Raw genomic sequence first — 17,111 nt, 5'->3', positions numbered from 1 at the left:
GACAAGTTAAGTGTCATGGTTTCTCACCAGAAAACACTGCCCCTGGAATTGAGGGGCAGAACTTTGAAAGACTCAGGACACTGTCTTGTAATAATAATAATAATAATGGATTAGATTTATATAGTGCTTTTCTAGACACTCAAAGCGCTTCACAGAGAAGTGAGAACCCATCATTCTTTCACACCTGGTGGTGGTAAGCTATTTTCGTTGCCACAGCTGCCCTGGGGTAGACTGACGGAAGCGTGGCTGCCAGTTTGCTCCTACGGCCCCTCTGACCACCACCTATCATTCATCAATCATTCACCAGTGTGAGCGGCACTGGGGGCAGGGGTAAAGTGTCCTGCCCAAGGACACAACGGCAGCGATTTAGATGGTAAGAGGCGGGGAGCGAACCTGCAACCCACTACGCCATGCCACCCCTTATGGGAGAGTGTAGTGACTACAGTACACAAACTAGTTAAACTATTTGGAGCCACAACAAAGGTGTTCAAGAACCTTACTGTATTTTTTAGCGCCTTCTTCTTGCTTTCTTGGCACTGAAAATGTAAACATTACTTAGAGGCAGTCCGACTGACTCTTCTCTGAGTGCTTGATTGCTTGTTTCCCGGCCAAGTGCTTGAGCCGTTGCCAGTTCTCAACCATACAACATTATTTTACGTGGATCAATGCCCAGTAGTACCAACAGGCTTTGGTCGGTACATACAACAGTACCGAATCCGGTACCCATCTGTATTTTGGACACTGCTGGATCCCACTGGAAATGTAATCAAAGGTCAATCTATTCTGTGCTTGGAGGTTCTGTACTCAAAGCAGAGGCTCATCAGCAGTCAAAGCAGAACTTCACCATTAAGCCAAAAACACCTTTGCTTCAAGATGATCTGGGACCGAGTGCAGGCCTCGCTTTCTTCTTCTGTTTCTGAGTCTTCTCTGATTGCGAAGTAGTCTTTGGAGAATAACCTCAGAGAGAAGACCAGGCATCAGCTACATGGAAACCTGTTAAGGACATTTTAGTTTAAGTGAGAAGAGAGGAAGAGCTTCAAAGCAGTTGTCGTCTCTGGGACTTGGGGGCTGAGGTGCCTTGGTAGGACACTGGTGTTCAGGAGAAGTGCAAGGTACAGTAGGGGAGATACGTATTTGATGTACTTACTCGACCTCATTTACAAAGACATGGCCAGCCCATAATTGGTATGGTTACGTTATAAAATCTAAACCAAAAACTGAATAAAAGCTATAAAATTGTTTGTTCTTGAGTCACTGTTACAAAGTGCACTTAAAACATTGATACCAAATTCTTAAAAATACAAGCTGAAGCAATGTTATCGAAAAAATAAATCACAAAAATAAACGTTAAAAGTTTAGCGAAACTTTTTGAAAAAGCTGCTGTGAAATCAGGCAATTAAGGCCCCAACAATCCCCCCCAAAAAATACTTTCAAATCCTGAAAGGACTGAGTTGGATACACAATGGTCGTACTGCAGGAAACCGAAGCGTAAGTTCCTTCTACATATTCACTGAGTGAGAGCGAATATAGAACACTGTGTGATATTTGGATGCAACAATGCAATGCTACTGACTGATGTGTTTTGCTGTTCTGTTTTGTCATGTGCGCCTGGCTGCAGGCTATTTGTGTTAGAGAGTAGCGGTGGGTGGCCAGGATTGGAAAATAGAATAAGACACACATACACACAATCACAGTAGGATGGGCTTCATGCTTTTTGTGTGCGTGTGCGTGTGCGTGTGTGTGAGTGTGTGTGTTAGATAAGCCTGAGCTTTGTTCAAGCTGGCAGAAGCAAACAGAATGCAGCTCTCATATGGGTTCCCTTCGCTGGTCAGAACTTTAGGAACACTTGCACAAGCGCTACATCCAGTGACGTGCAGTCAGGGGAGGCAGGTGAGGCAGGGCCTCACGTGCCATCATGGAAAGAAAAAAAATTTAAAAAGAAAAAAAAAAATTTAAATTGTTATATATATCCAGTGATTATACTATAAAGTTATTTTCCATTTAACTTCACCAGTTTTAGATTATTTTTATTCAAAATCGCTGAATTTTCACATTTGCCGTTCAAATACTGAGAAGAGACGGTGCGGTGATCAGCTGTTGTGCCTCACCATGGGTTGCGCAATGACTCGGCTAACTGCTGGCCTGCTGTGCAGTGAGACCGTATTGCTATATGGATTATATTATACATTTCCATAGTTTAGTTAGCTGAGGTATATAATGTACAGTGTATTTTGTCAACAACTGTATGTGTGTAACGTATTTCTTGTGCTGAGCAATCATAAAACTGCTGCGAAGACGCACTGTGTGAGGCTCACAGTAATCCCGCCTCCTGGTGGTAGAGGGTGGTAGTGATCCCAGAGATCATTCTTGCGACTACTCGGCTGCAGAAGAAGTGACAACGAGCAGCGATCGTTTATTTTTTCCTCTTGCCTGGACTATTAACATGGAGGATTACATATCTAAAGTAAAACAGTTTTCTAAACTGGACTTTCAATCGAAGCAGGAGGTAATACTTAAAGGAAGATCCCCATCAAGACAGAGAGACTTTTAAAACTGAAGAAAGATAAGGAATACTTCTTTAAACAAGTTATCGATACTTTTGTTCAAAAGGAGCAGCGCATGGACTTCATTTATAAGTAAAGGTAAGACCAAAATAACGTTTTTTTTTTTTATTAAATGTGCTTTTTTGTGTGCTACAGTTTGTATGTGTAAAGTTAAAGTTAAGTTAAAGTACCAATGATTGTCACACACATTTGGTGTGGTGAAATTTGTCCTCTGCATTTGACCCATCCCCTTGATCACCGCCTGGGAGGTGAGGGGAGCAGTAGGCGGGAGCGGCGCCGCGCCTGGAATCATTTTTGGTGATTTAACCCCCAATTCCAACCCTTGATGCTGAGTGCCAAGCAGGGAAGAATGCTGGTATGAGCTTTTAAACATAACCCGTTAACTGCTGCCAATCAAATGGTGAAAAAGATACTCTTTAGGGTTCATATGTTTGCAAATCTGACTGTGATGAAGTCAGTGCCTCACCAGCCATGAACCTCACCGCACGTCACTGGCTACATCATAAAGTCTGCCTGAATTACCTGTAGTCAGCATGATGCTGCGGCACGAAAAGGAAAGTAAGCATGCTGTATGTAAGTACGGTATTCGGCAGTTATTAGTTAGTTGTGTCATCCTGTTGTACTGTGCATTGCCAATAAAACCTCTCTAATCTGTTCTAATAAAAGATACACAATAGTTAAACATATTCCATTCTTTGCATTATTTTTCTTTCTAGATGCGAAACACTCGAGGCGTGTCTGTGTGGCCGGTGGGGTTTGTTGGTGGCAGAGCATATGAGCGCCCACTAGTGTCAGGGGGCAAAGTTGTGGGCTGGTACACCGGCTGGAGACCGGATCGACCTTTTGCTACTGACATGGCAGGTAAGAAGCTATGTGGATACAATACGATGGTTATTTGTTTTTAACATTTGTTATGATCCCAATAGTTTTATGGGATACTCCATCATTTCCTCTAATTTATTATCTTCAGTATCAGTTAAATGCTATAGCTCAAGTTCATACATTAAAGCAGAGGTCCCCAACCTTTAATATTATTTAATGTTTATGTGCGGCCCCATCGCAAATGACAGATATTATATTATGTTCTGTAAATTCCCTTTTACCTTGGTTGGTTGGTTTAAAATTTATTTCGAAGATGAATGCAGTTTCAACATGATATTGTACAAGTTTTCCATTCCTCATGTTCGAAAGGGATGAGGAAGACGCACAGCTGACTTAATACTACCCTTTTTCCACTTCATAGCAGTTTCTTACACATACATATATGTTCACTTCCTGTTTTTAATTTGTAGCACAGTTATATCAATGTTTTCTAAATACAACATATATATATCAGTAACTAACCTTGGAATTAGTTATTGATATCCAACCGCCATTTGCAACAAAATAATAATAATGCATTGAAATGATTATACAACATACATACTGTGTACTATGCTTTGATTGTCAATAGGCTGCATGTTGAGTGTTAAGTCAACATTACTGTTGAACTATCAATTTCAACTCTTTTTACCTCAGTTAACCTTTACCTTAGTACTTTCTGTCTGGTGTAATTGATTAAGAGTTAATAATGGTAGCACTAGCCAATGAGCTGTCAACTCTTTGTCCAGCTCTGCTCTTAATGTGTTGACAAGAGGGGTTTTACACATCAAATTTCCACACAGCCACACTCGCTGTTACACTCGGAACATAGATAAATCAAGTGGAACATCCAAAACTGATTCAATCAAATTTGTGCGTTCATGTGTTGAGTCTATGACTTTGTTCCAGACTCAAACATTACCTTTATTAAACTTGTATTAATTGTGCAGTCAATATTCTAAGTAATATGTTGGTGTAAAAAGTAATAAGATTGTACAGTAAAACCAGTGATGAGCAGTAACAAGCTACATGTAGCTAAGCTACATAGCTTAACTACATTTTCCAGTAGCTTGGCGGGAGCTTAGCTACTTTTTTAACAGGTAGCTTTTCCTGTAACTTAGCTACTTTTAGACCCATTTACGCTGTAATGAGGTAGCTTACATCAAAGCTACAAGCTACAAAGAGAGAAAATGGACTGCGAATCCAGGCCCCAAAAATATGGAGAAAATACAATGACCTGGGGAAATGACAACATCCACATTACAGAGGCCAGATAAGGCGGGTCATCGAAAATGGTTAGCAAAGTCATAACAGACATGCAATTATGTCACATGACGACGAGGGCATCTGAGACAAAAGGACGCTTCAAGCTGACGACTCAAAAAAAAAAAAAAAAGAAACACACTTGAAAATGATAGAGGAATTCTCTCCCGCAAATTAGATGTATCCTTTAGTAATGAAGATGACGTGCAGGAAACTCACAATAAGGCTTGTCATTAGCCATATTTAGAAAAATGTATGCGTTTCGAGAAAACAATGCCTAAAACCATAGTTTTTAGCTGTTTACTCTGTAAACCAAAATCATAACTGCTCTCTTCATCTAAGAGGTCAAAGACAAATTTAAGAACACAAATTAAGGTGAGTTGAGTTCATGAAAAGTTTTACTGCACATAACCATTACCGACTGTTCCCAAACAACACACAAGTCACTGTTTTTTTTTGTCAAGATATAGATATATGCTCTTTTTTTTTTTACTGTAGGCAGAGAAAAAGAATAACACTATAGAGGTGGGCTAAAGAAAAGGCAAACTAAAATAAATACATACATTTGAGGTAGTTGTAGGGTGTCCCCAGCTAAATGACAGATAGTTAATAGTAATGGACCCTTACATTAAGATTAATATTATACATGTGAGCCCATAGATATAAATGTAGTTAAATGTTGCTTTGCTGTAGCACGCTACTTTTGCCGTGGAGCTTGTAGTGTATCTCGCAACAATTCTCCGGGGGTAGCCTCCCCTGTAGTTTAGCTACATTTGGGAGTAACTTTGGTTGATTCATTGATTGATTGATTGAGAAGTTTATTGACATCTCAAAGAATTTAATCCATGTAATGCTTTAAAAAGGCAAATGGATGGCACAAAAAGCCAAAAGGCTTTTTTCCATTGTGGTCCATTAAATATTCATCACATTTGATACATTCAATAATAAAAGATATATAACCTGTAACATGTATATGAAAAAATATGTTAAACTTATACTTTTATATTTACTGTTACTTATAGCTTAGCTTACTACATTTTCCAAGTAGCTTGCCCATCACTGAATAAAACAAAAAGAAAGTAACAGTGGAGTGGGAACAGGACAATATTTGCACAGGATTGCAGTCATCTTATTCTGTGGGTGCTTAGTCGTTCTCATACAATAGTGATCCTCCTATATTTTTATAGGTTTGATGAAAATTCTACCCTTAACTTGGTCGAACTGCATATTGTTGGCTGTAGAGTTTTCCCTGTAATTTACTATCTAGTAAGTGCTCTGACCCATTAACATGTCAAATCATGACAGTACCTTTGACCACACTAATAATGTCTGGAATATTGGCTAATTTTATCTTGGCCAAATACTTTGTCATCAGTGGGGTCTGCAGAACAAGATCATTATCAACCAGATTCTTTGTGTGTGGACAGAGCCATTTATTTATTCATTAGGTCACATACAGGCGCTCTCCAAGGTTGTCCCGAGCAACAGGGTTGTTTTGGTTGACAGCTGAATGCCAACGTTGATTGATTTGATTGATTGTCAAAGTAAAGGCATGCAATTAATCACAGGAAATTATTGCATTTTAATAATGTTTAAACGCAGATTAATTTTGATCGCACATGCTTTTTCACCTTAACCATGGGTGGTTACCTGAAATGCGGTACAGTTGCTACACGTTCAGTGATTGATGCATACATCAGTGCAAAGATGAGTGAGGATACTCCGAATAATCTATCGATTAGTTTTTTCGAAGAATCAAGTAAGCGGATAGAACACACTTCATAGTTTCAATTTTAAGCCTCATCTGTGGTCACCTCATTACCTCAGAGCAGAGAGGAAAAGAGACGGCAGATCAACTGGTCTAAAAGGGGGGTCTATTTAAAGGCTAGAGTATACAAATTAATTTTAAGATGGGACTTAAATGCTTCTACTGAGGTAGCATCTCTAACTGTTACCGGTAGGTCATTCCAGAACACTGGAGCCCGGATAGAAAACACTCTATAGCCCGCAGACTTTTTTGGGGCTCTGGGAATCACTAATAAACCGGAGTTCTTTGAACACAGATTTCTGTCCGGGACATATGGTACAATACAATCAGCAAGATAGGATGGAGTTAGACCGTTAAGGATTTTATACATACAGTAAGTAGTAAAACCTTGAATTTGCATCTTAAGTGCACAGGAAGCCAGTGCAGGTGAGCCAGTATAGGCATAATATAATCAAACTTTCTTGTTCTTGTCAAAAGTCTAGCAGCCACATTTTGTACCAACTGTAATCTTTTAATGCTAGACATAAGGATACCCGAAAATATTATGTTACAGTAATCGACACGAGACAAAACGAACGCATGAATAATGATCTCAGCGTCGGTGGTGGACAAAATGGAACACATTTTAGCGATATTACGGAGATGAAAGAAGGCTGTTTTAGTAACACTCTTAATGTGCGACTCAAATGAGACAGTTGGGTCGAAGATATTACCGAGATTCTTTCACCATCAAAGGCATCTTTGGACTGCTGGAAGTGAGCATCTGCTGTTTGGTCAAACTCAGATAAAACAGCCACTGCTGATTCTGGAGGTTAGTTGTACCACAATATAAGTATATTGGAAACATTAAATGCTATGTTTCATGGAAAAACTGATGTAGACCCAACCTATTCTCAGATAAAATCTAAAGGGGCTTCTTATTATCATAGTGGACAGCTTCGTTTTCCCAGACAAAACATTTAAAAAAAAAACCAAACAAACATTTTTTAAAGCATTCAAAAGTCAGTGTAAATTGTGCACAATTCTAAATAGTCTGTTTTATTTTGTTGTTCTTGGCTATTATAGTGTCTTTTATGTTATATTGTTATGAAAACAAATAACAACAACAAATCTTTGAACAATTAACTTTTTTGTATTTAGGCTATGTAGAAGTCCAAGCACTAATAAAAACATTTTCCACATTTAACACGTCATGATAATGTAACTGACCTTCGTCAGATGCTCATGTTAGTAATGTAACTCTTTTCTGGTGTCGGAATTGTGCTGTTTTGGGGGTATCCTAAACCTGCTTGAGTTTGCTCGCGCTCAGCTAATTTCGATGAAGAAGAACCATGGGAAGAAGTTAGAGTTTTCCGACTAATTTTGTGGCGTGAATGCATCATGGCAGAGCCAAGTGTGTGTGCCTTTTGACGTAAATGAAAGAGAGTGAGCAGTTGATGTCAATACGACGTGTAAGTTGTCTGTTTTGGTATGATTACAGCAGAAAGTGACCTGTTTTGCTAGATAATAGTTTTGTCGCTTCTGTTGTTTTAGTGTGGTTACGGCCGACAGTAATCAATTTTGCTGAATAAAATGATTGTTGGTGCTCCTTAAAACATCTTAGTCTGTTGTGACCACTTCTTGAAAATGGTACAGAATGAAGTACTAAACTAGAGTACCGTACTAAAACATTTTGACAGATTTTTGAGTGCTCTGTAATGTTTTATATTCTCAATGAAACTTCAAAGTTTTGGGTTTGGGTTGCTAGTGTCATTTATTAAACAGGCGGCATCAACCTGCAGTCCACAGGTATCTCTTATGTGTGACTGCCATCTACTGGTCACATTAATTATTACACCATGTAACAAATAACATTACTTAGAGGTCAGTGAGCGTTAGAGATGCGCGGTTTGCGGGCACAACCGCGGAGTCCGCGGATTATCCGCGGATCGGGCGGATGAAATTAAAAAAAATTAGATTTTATCCGCGGGTCGGGTCGGGTCGGGTGGTTGAAATAAAAAAAAATTAGATTTTAAATAGATTCAGGCGGGTGGCAGTTATACCAATTCGGAAATATATATACATAGTTAAATGTTGTTACCCACATACAAAAAACGAGCAGGCACCTGCAGCATATGCCACAACAGAAGAAAAAAAAAGAAAAGAGATGGACACTTTTACGGAGCGGAGAATGCCCCCGACGCCTCGCCGGGGTCCGGGACCGAGGCCCCTTCCCCCGAGAGGGCCCCACCGGGAGCCGTAGCTGAGGCGATCCGCGAGAAGGGCCCGACGCAAGTCCAGGGTCACCACCGCGCCCACCGCACCACCGCGCCCACCGCCTTGTCCGCCTTCGCCGCGGCTGGCGTCACGCGCAGCAGGTAAGCAGCTTACCTGCCCGCCACCCCCGTGGCCGGGGGCTCGTAACAGGGGTCACTCCGCGCGCTCCGCCCGCGCAGCTTACCTGCCCGCCACCCCTGTTGCCGGGGGCGCGTAACAGGGGTCACTCCGCGCGCAGTGCGCTCACGAAAGGGGTGGGGCTCACCCTGGTTGATATAGACAGCAGCTAGGACGGTGGCCATGGAAGTTGGAACCCGCTAAGGAGTGTGTAACAACCCACCTGCCGAATCAACTAGCCCTGAAAATGGATGGCGCTGGAGCGTCGGGCCCATATACCCGGCCGTCGCCGGCAGCGAGACGCGCTTGGAGGTGCGCTCAGCGCGGCTCCCATATGATTGCGCACTGGTGTGCGTCTGGGTCGTGACAGCGTGGCACGCGAATGTCTGTGCTGCATTGGATCAGTCTCCTTTCTTTAACAGGCAAAAGCTTTATAACCTCACTAATGCCTTGCATCGTCTATATTAGATATATAACAACGGGCGGGTGCGGGCGGATGCGGTTCTGATCAAATGTTAGATCGGGTGGATTGCGGATGGTTGACGACTTTCTGATGCGGTTGCGGATGAAATAATTGCCTATCCGCGCATCTCTAGTGAGCGTACATTAAGCGCACTGTTGATTTTTGAGAAAATGAAAGGATTTTCAGTGCGCCTTATTATGGTAAATGGGTTATACTTGTATAGCGCTTTTGTTCCTTCAAGGTACTCAAAGCGCTTTGACACTATTTCCACATTCACCCATTCACACTCACATTCACACAATGATGGCGGGAGCTGCCATGCAAGGCCCTAACCACAACCCATCAGGAGCAAGGGTGAAGTGTCTTGCTCTAGGGCACAACGGACGTGACTAGGTTGGTAGAAGGTAAAGATCGAACGAGGAACCCTCAGGTTGCTGGCACGCCCACTCACCCAACTGCGCTACGCCATCGTTATTGTCTGAAAAATATGGCAGTTACACTCATTAAACAATTAATTACATTTTTTTTAAGTAAAACATTTTTTTTTTAATTTCCTGTATGACATTTTGAGAGTAAAATTGCATTTTTGTCAAACTGTCGAGGTATTTTTCAAAGTTAATTCAAACTATGTAAACATATAATTTACTCTGATTAATCACAATTAATTGAAATTCAGAAGTCTGTTTAATCTGATTTTAAAAATGTATTATTTTTTTTAAAAACACCACTTTGTTCATTGTAAAACAAGGTTATGTCAATCTCTGCCTATAAGATAATGCCAGTGAGTAAGAACAGATGTTTTTGTTGGATGTTACCAGGTTTATTGTGACATTTGCTACACCATATAATGGCGGTGATCAATGGTGTGTCCAGACTTTTTTTTCCAGGGGTAGCGCCTAGTTCTGCAGGGGTGGCACCCATAAAACAGTCAGTTTACCGCAGGAGCAGCTGTAACTGCTATAGCAGTTTACCACGGTTACCACCACCAAGTATGGGGTGAATCTTATTGTAAGACAATTGCTGACATTAAACAATATTGCAAAGTATTGCGCTATTACAATAAGTCAAACAACTTGCAACAATAATGGGTGCAAAATACTTATACAGTATGTCAACTTTCCTCTTTAATACAGTAAAAGTATAACATTCATAAACCTTTTTTTTTATTTAAACTGATGAGGTCCTCACCATACTTGCCAACCCTCCCGAAAATCTCCCGAAATTCAGGCAGAGCTGGAGGCCACGCCCCCCTCCTGCTCAATCACGTTATAACTGTAGAATGATCGAGGGCGAGTTCTTGGTTTCTTATGTGGGTTTATTGTTAGGCAGTTTCATTAACGACCTCCCTGCGCGGTAACAACACACAACAACAGCAGTCACGTTTTCGTCTACCGTAAAGCAGTTCGTCTGCCGTAAACAGCAATGTTGTGACACTCTTAAACAGGACAATACTGCCATCTACTGTGCATGCATATGTGACAATAACATCTAGGGCTTTTAGAGAGTGCAGTGCACAACTGCGCACACAACAAGGAGACGAAGCAGAATGCATCATCAGAGAGGGTTTCAGCATGGTTAGAAAAATAGTGACAGAGAATAGAACAAGGATGGACAATTCAACCCTTAACTCAACAATGAGTAAATGAGTGTTATGTGTGTGTATATGTGTAAATAAATGAACACTAAATTCAAGTATTTCTCTTATATATATATATATATATATATATATATATATATATATATATATATATATATATATATATATAAATAATAATAATTAAAAAAAATATATAATAATAATAAAAAAATAAAATAAAAAAAAATAATAATATATATATATATATATATATATATATATATATATATATATAGCTAGAATTCACTGAAAGTCAAGTATTTCTTATATATATATATGACATACTTGACTTGGTGAATTCTAGCTGTAAATATACTCCTCCCCTCTTAACCACGCTCCCCCCCCCCCCACACACACACAGTGTGCCTTAAAAGTCTTTGGCAAAAACAAATACATGAATTAGACTGAGTAGAACTAGAATCACGGTGGAATAACAACGTTTGGTGGGACTGAAGTAACGTTCAAAACAGATGAATGCACCTGTTCTTGTGTTGGCAGGCAAATACTTTAATAAAATCATCCATGTTCAAGTCATTTGCTCTTTTGGACTCAATGCTTAGGATACCTACATGGCCAAGCTTCGTGTCAACAATAGTTGTACGTAAATGAAAAGCTCCGTTTACGCAGCACTGCTTACAGGGAGGCCTACAGATATTTTACAAAAATCAAAACAGTTCATGGAACACTTCCTGATAAGGTTCTAAAAACACAGTCAGGGCCACAATGCTCTGACAGAAAATCATACATCAAATTCAAAAGCTAAATATCACAGTTAATACTAAAGTAGCAACTTAAAAACGCTTATGTAAAAAAATATATTGTAACTAAATGACTTACGTTCAGTCAGTGAAGGACCATGGATGTCAGGGGCCTGGCTGCTCATCATCAGTCATCATCAATCAAAAAACAATGCCAGCCACTCGGATATGTGCGTGTCGATTAAGATTGCCCACCCATATCTGCGCCGCTGCGCACCGATTACAATTGCCCGCCACCCGAATATGGCCTTGCTGAATCCAACTATTAAGATTGCCCATCAATATGTGCGCACAATGCGCATCGGATAACATTGCCCGCCACCTAAATATGTGCGGGCCGGCCGAATCCGACGATTAAGATTGCCCGCCAATAAGAGCACGCCGGATAAGATTGCCCGCCACTACAATATGAAGTACAAATGATAAAACATTGATTATTAAGAGTATGTGAACCATTCCTACCTTGTTTACTTCCCTGACAATCTCCAGGCTCGTAAGTTTCTAAATCAATCAGAAATATCCCTCTGTCCATCCATTTTCTATCGATGTCCCCATTGTCCCTCAAACAACTAAAATGCGTCAGAGTGTTTTGCATATATTACCCATCAGGCCTAGAGAAAGGGTTATATGGGTGTATTTTTTAATTATCTTACTGTTTTAGTACAATTAGACATATTTCATGATGTCCATCTAGTTCAAGGGGCAAGTTGTGTGTTGTTGTATTTGGTGTGGAACTAATGCATTGGGTGGTAAACTTTGCTCCACTATACATTGAATCGTGTTTTAAAAATAAACTTGGGACAACTCGTGCACTGTTAATTGGGGTCCTTAAACTGATATAAGAAATTATTTGGTGTACCAAATAATTCCCTGTTTGGCGTCCAAACAGAGACCCAAATCTCAAACCTCCCCAGTCTCCTGACTGTGTGGCCTACATGCTAACCACTAGGCCACTGTGCGATGATAACAAACAATCAATTAATTTTACCCTGATGTTGTGCATACAGACAAATTATGTGAACTCTCTTACAGGGGCTGCTAAATACATAGTCCAATTCTACCAACATAACGACAGCAGCAACTCAAAATGGTTTTGTTGTTTCCATGCTAATTTACCAAACCACTTATGGGCTAAATTACATGTGTAGTTGTTTTTGACTCTGGAATGCATTATTTGGATTAAAATACATAATCTAAAATGTTTTTAGAATACATTCTTAGATTTTCTTGGGGTTTTTGGGGGATTCTGAACTTCATCATCATGCCAATCACTTTCTGTTGTTAACAACGTTACTACTATGAATATTTAAATTAATATTTCATAATGTACACACAGCTGTTCGCACTGTGGCCGACTGCACGTGCGCTCACATTATCTCACACATGCACAAATCTGCCCCTGGCATTATTAATTCAACCTGTCCTTTTTTTTTCATTCTTTGACGTCTCTTGCTTCACCACAAGCAGCATTCAATCTTTTCTTCCACATTCTTCTTAGTTCCTTTTTGCACGTTCATAAACATACACAACACTATAAAAATCATCATTACATTTACATGGATAATTATGGCGTGCTTAGATTCACTGCAGCCCTGGGAATGACAATGGGGTGAATGCAGCGAGTGCCAGTGCTCGTCCTAATACACTGCTGCATTGTTATCACTGAACTAAAGCTGCACAACCGCAAGGCAACCCCATTGAGGTGTACACAACGGGTCCTGGAGCATGTTTGTGTGAAGCATTGTTCACCTTTCAATGTGGTCCTGTGTAATTATGCATATGAGCACACACACGCACACACACACTCAACTTCAACGAGGATCTATTTAGAAAGACACGCAAGCACACACCTGCTACTGATGCAATCAGACGTGTGTACGCGTTTCGGGGAACTGACAAGCACGCGATTGTCTAAGATCGCACGGCAGCAGTAACTCTGCAAAACGGGGCGACCTGTGCACACCCAGCAAACACCAAAACACAGACCCCGGTGCCGACACTCGAGTGGTTCTTGCTGCCTGAGAAGTGGTCCCTGAGAAGGCAACATGAAAGCATTTAACCCTGAGCGACCTCACCGTTTAGATGCTGCTCCCGAGGCGGTGAGATGTGAGGAGGAGGAGGAGGACGGAGACTATCTGCAAGAGCAGTTAGAACATCTTCTCTCACATAACAATGCTGTAGTCTCATCTAGCCATGTAATAAACTACTAAGTACTTTGCTAGAACATCTCTAGGTTCGGCTGTGTTCTCTAATGCGCCCCCAACCACCGGTCCGGGGACCATTTTTGATACAAGGTCGAACAAAAACATAATTTATATATGACCTATTTTCTCTTCTTCATTTTGGCCTGTCTCACTAGACACACCAATAACCTTGTTCATAGAAGTATAATGAAACTCATGATAGGAAGTCGTCATTTGTTATGTCTTTGTTACATGGGACAATGCACCTTAATGAACAAATACAATTAAAATGTGCCAGATTGTAGCCAAAGACTTATTTCCATCTGCATTCCCCGGCAGGTTGATGATACAGTATATACGACAAGGTCCATAAAAAGTTAAATTAGACAGCACCAACATCAGACATAAACAGTACAATAAAACACACAGACTCAGATACAATAATAAACATAAAATAAAATGGAGACCCATATAAAACAGTCGGTTGCTGCATGACCTCAGCTTAGGAACAGGTCAAGAATAAAGTCACCATTGTAGTTAACGTGCATAAGGCAGATGGAGAAGTGCTATAGTGCTAAAGTGCAAGGGTGCTAAATCTTTGCATGTAACAAATGTGCTAAAGTAAGAAAATACACGTCTCCCTTGGCCTAGTAAGTTAAAGTGTTGCTATTATTGCACAAGTAGTTAGCATTAACAGGTGTGTTTACACGTAGAAAATTGCACACAAAAAAACAATCTACTACTTTTATCAATTATTATCTGATACTAAAAGGTAATACGGTGGCTCGGCTTTTGTATCGTATGATTCGCTTTTCAATGAAAATGTGTTCCAAAATTTGCTCCGAGTTATATGACGAAAGGTAGAGGTACCGCCCCCGTGGACAGCGGGGGCGGTACCTCTGGATTGGCAGACCGGGGTGGTGGTTCCTCTCTTTAAGAAGGGGAACCGGAGGGTGTGTTCCAACTATCGTGGGATCACACTCCTCAGCCTTCCCGGTAAGGTCTATTCAGGTGTACTGGAGAGGAGGCTACGCCGGATAGTTGAACCTCGGATTCAGGAGGAACAGTGTGGTTTTCGTTCTGGTCGTAGAACTGTGGACCAGCTCTATACTCTCGGCAGGGTCCTTGAGGGTGCATGGGAGTTTGCCCAACCAGTCTACATGTGCTTTGTGGACTTGGAGAAGGTATTCGACCGTGTCCCTCGGGAAGTCCTGTGGGGAGTGCTCAGAGAGTATGGGGTATCGGACTGTCTGATTGTGGCGGTCCGCTCCCTGTATGATCAGTGTCAGAGCTTGTTCCGCATTGCCGGCAGTAAGTCGGACACGTTTCCAGTGAAGGTTGGACTCTGCCAAGGCTGCCCTTTGTCACAGATTCTGTTCATAACTTTTATGGAAAGAATTTCTAGGCGCAGTCAAGGCGTTGAGGGGATCCGGTTTGGTGGCTGCAGGATTAGGTCTCTGCTTTTTGCGGATGATGTGGTCCTGATGGCTTCATCTGGCCAGGATCTTCAGCTCTCACTAGATCGGTTCGCAGCTGAGTGTGAAGCGACTGGGATGAGAATCAGCACCTCCAAGTCCGAGTCCATGGTTCTTGCCCTGAAAAGGGTGGAGTGCCATCTCCGGGTTGGGGAGGAGACCCTGCCCCAAGTGGAGGAGTTCAAGTACCTCGGAGTCTTGTTCACGAATGAGGGAAGAGTGGATCGTGAGATCAACAGGCGGATCGGTGCGGCGTCTTCAGTAATGCGGACGCTGTATCGATCCGTTGTGGTGAAGAAGGAGCTGAGCCGGAAGGCAAAGCTCTCAATTTACCGGTCGATCTACGTTCCCATCCTCACCTATGGTCATGAGCTTTGGGTTATGACCGAAAGGACAAGATCACGGGTACAAGCGGCCGAAATGAGTTTCCTCCGCCGGGTGGCGGGGCTCTCTCTTAGAGATAGGGTGAGAAGCTCTGTCATCCGGGGGGAACTCAAAGTAAAGCCGCTGCTCCTCCACATCGAGAGTAGCCTGATGAGATGGTTCGGGCATCTGGTCAGGATGCCACCCGAACGCCTCCCGAGGGAGGTGTTTAGGGCACGTCCAACCGGTAGGAGGCCACGGGGAAGACCCAGGACACGTTGGGAAGACTATGTCTCCCAGCTGGCCTTGGGACGCCTCAGGATCCCCCGGGAAGAGCTGGAAGAAGTGGCTGGGGAGAGGGAAGTCTGAGCTTCCCTGCTTAGGCTGCTGCCCCCGCGACCCGACCTCGGATAAGCGGAAGAAGATGGATGGATGGATAGATGGATGGATATATGACGAAATATTACGTTAAAAGCCACATTAAAAAGTGATTTCACAAATCACAATCCTGCAAATACTTGATAATATCTTCTCATAGGACAAACACTGAATAAATCACTTTAATACAATGTGAAGTAGTCAGTGTACAGCTTGTATAACAGCATAAATGTACTTAGGGTAAAGGTGATGAACTCGCCATCGCCAAGCATGTCACCAGACCAAAATCATTTTGAGCATCTGTGGGGCATCTTCAATCCAAAGGTGGAAAGGGGTAACATCCACCAGCTCTGTGATGTTGTCACGGATGAGTGAAAGTGGATTACAGAGATAACCTGTGAAGCTCCAGTCAACTCCATGCCCAAGAGAGTTAAGGCAGTGCTGGAAAAGAATAGTAGTCACAGCAAATATTGACACTATAGACACAATTTGAGCATTTTTGCTTTGAGGATGTACTAATAGGTTGGTATCCTGTACTCCAGAGTACCATCAGAATTTAGCAGTGTTGACAGCTTCCAGAAAAAAGCTCTTCCTCAGTCTCGTGGTCCTACTCCGGAGATAGGGTTTGCTGGTGTGTGTGTGGGTAGGTGGGTTCCTCGGTGATGCAGAGAGCCCTCTTTCTTCATCTGCTGACAAAGATGTCTGTGGCGGTGGGAAGACTGCTCCCCCCGATCTTAGCAGCTTTCACCAGTCTCTGCAGTGCCATCTTTTCTTCAGCCATGCAGCTGCTGTGTCACACCGTTAAGCCGATGCTAAGTCTCTCCACCACACATCTGTAGAAACCCCTAAAGATGGGGCACCCTAGTCCAGCACAGCACAGATTCCTGGGAAAGTAGAGACGCTGGTGTTCCTTCTTAAGCAAACAAAAAGTGTTGTGGCTCCAGGTGAGGTCCTTGGACAGATTAACTCTAAGATACATGAAGCTGGAGACCACGTCCACATCTGCTGGTGTCTGACCTTCCTAAA

General features: G+C 41.9%; 1 protein-coding gene across 1 annotated transcript in view; it reads left to right on the top strand.

Moving 5' to 3' along the window:
* b3gat2 (beta-1,3-glucuronyltransferase 2 (glucuronosyltransferase S)) overlaps positions 1–17,111 on the top strand; it is a 186,859-nt gene that overhangs the window by 109,997 nt on the left and 59,751 nt on the right. The window contains exon 2 of the mRNA XM_061963512.2: positions 3,281–3,425. Within this exon, the coding sequence (XP_061819496.1) occupies positions 3,281–3,425 (145 nt within the window). The remainder of the gene's footprint in view (positions 1–3,280; positions 3,426–17,111) is intronic.

Source organism: Nerophis lumbriciformis, linkage group LG02, assembly GCF_033978685.3.
Source record: "Nerophis lumbriciformis linkage group LG02, RoL_Nlum_v2.1, whole genome shotgun sequence".
NCBI lineage: Eukaryota > Metazoa > Chordata > Actinopteri > Syngnathiformes > Syngnathidae > Nerophis > Nerophis lumbriciformis.
This window is presented reverse-complemented; position numbering and strand designations above follow the sequence as displayed.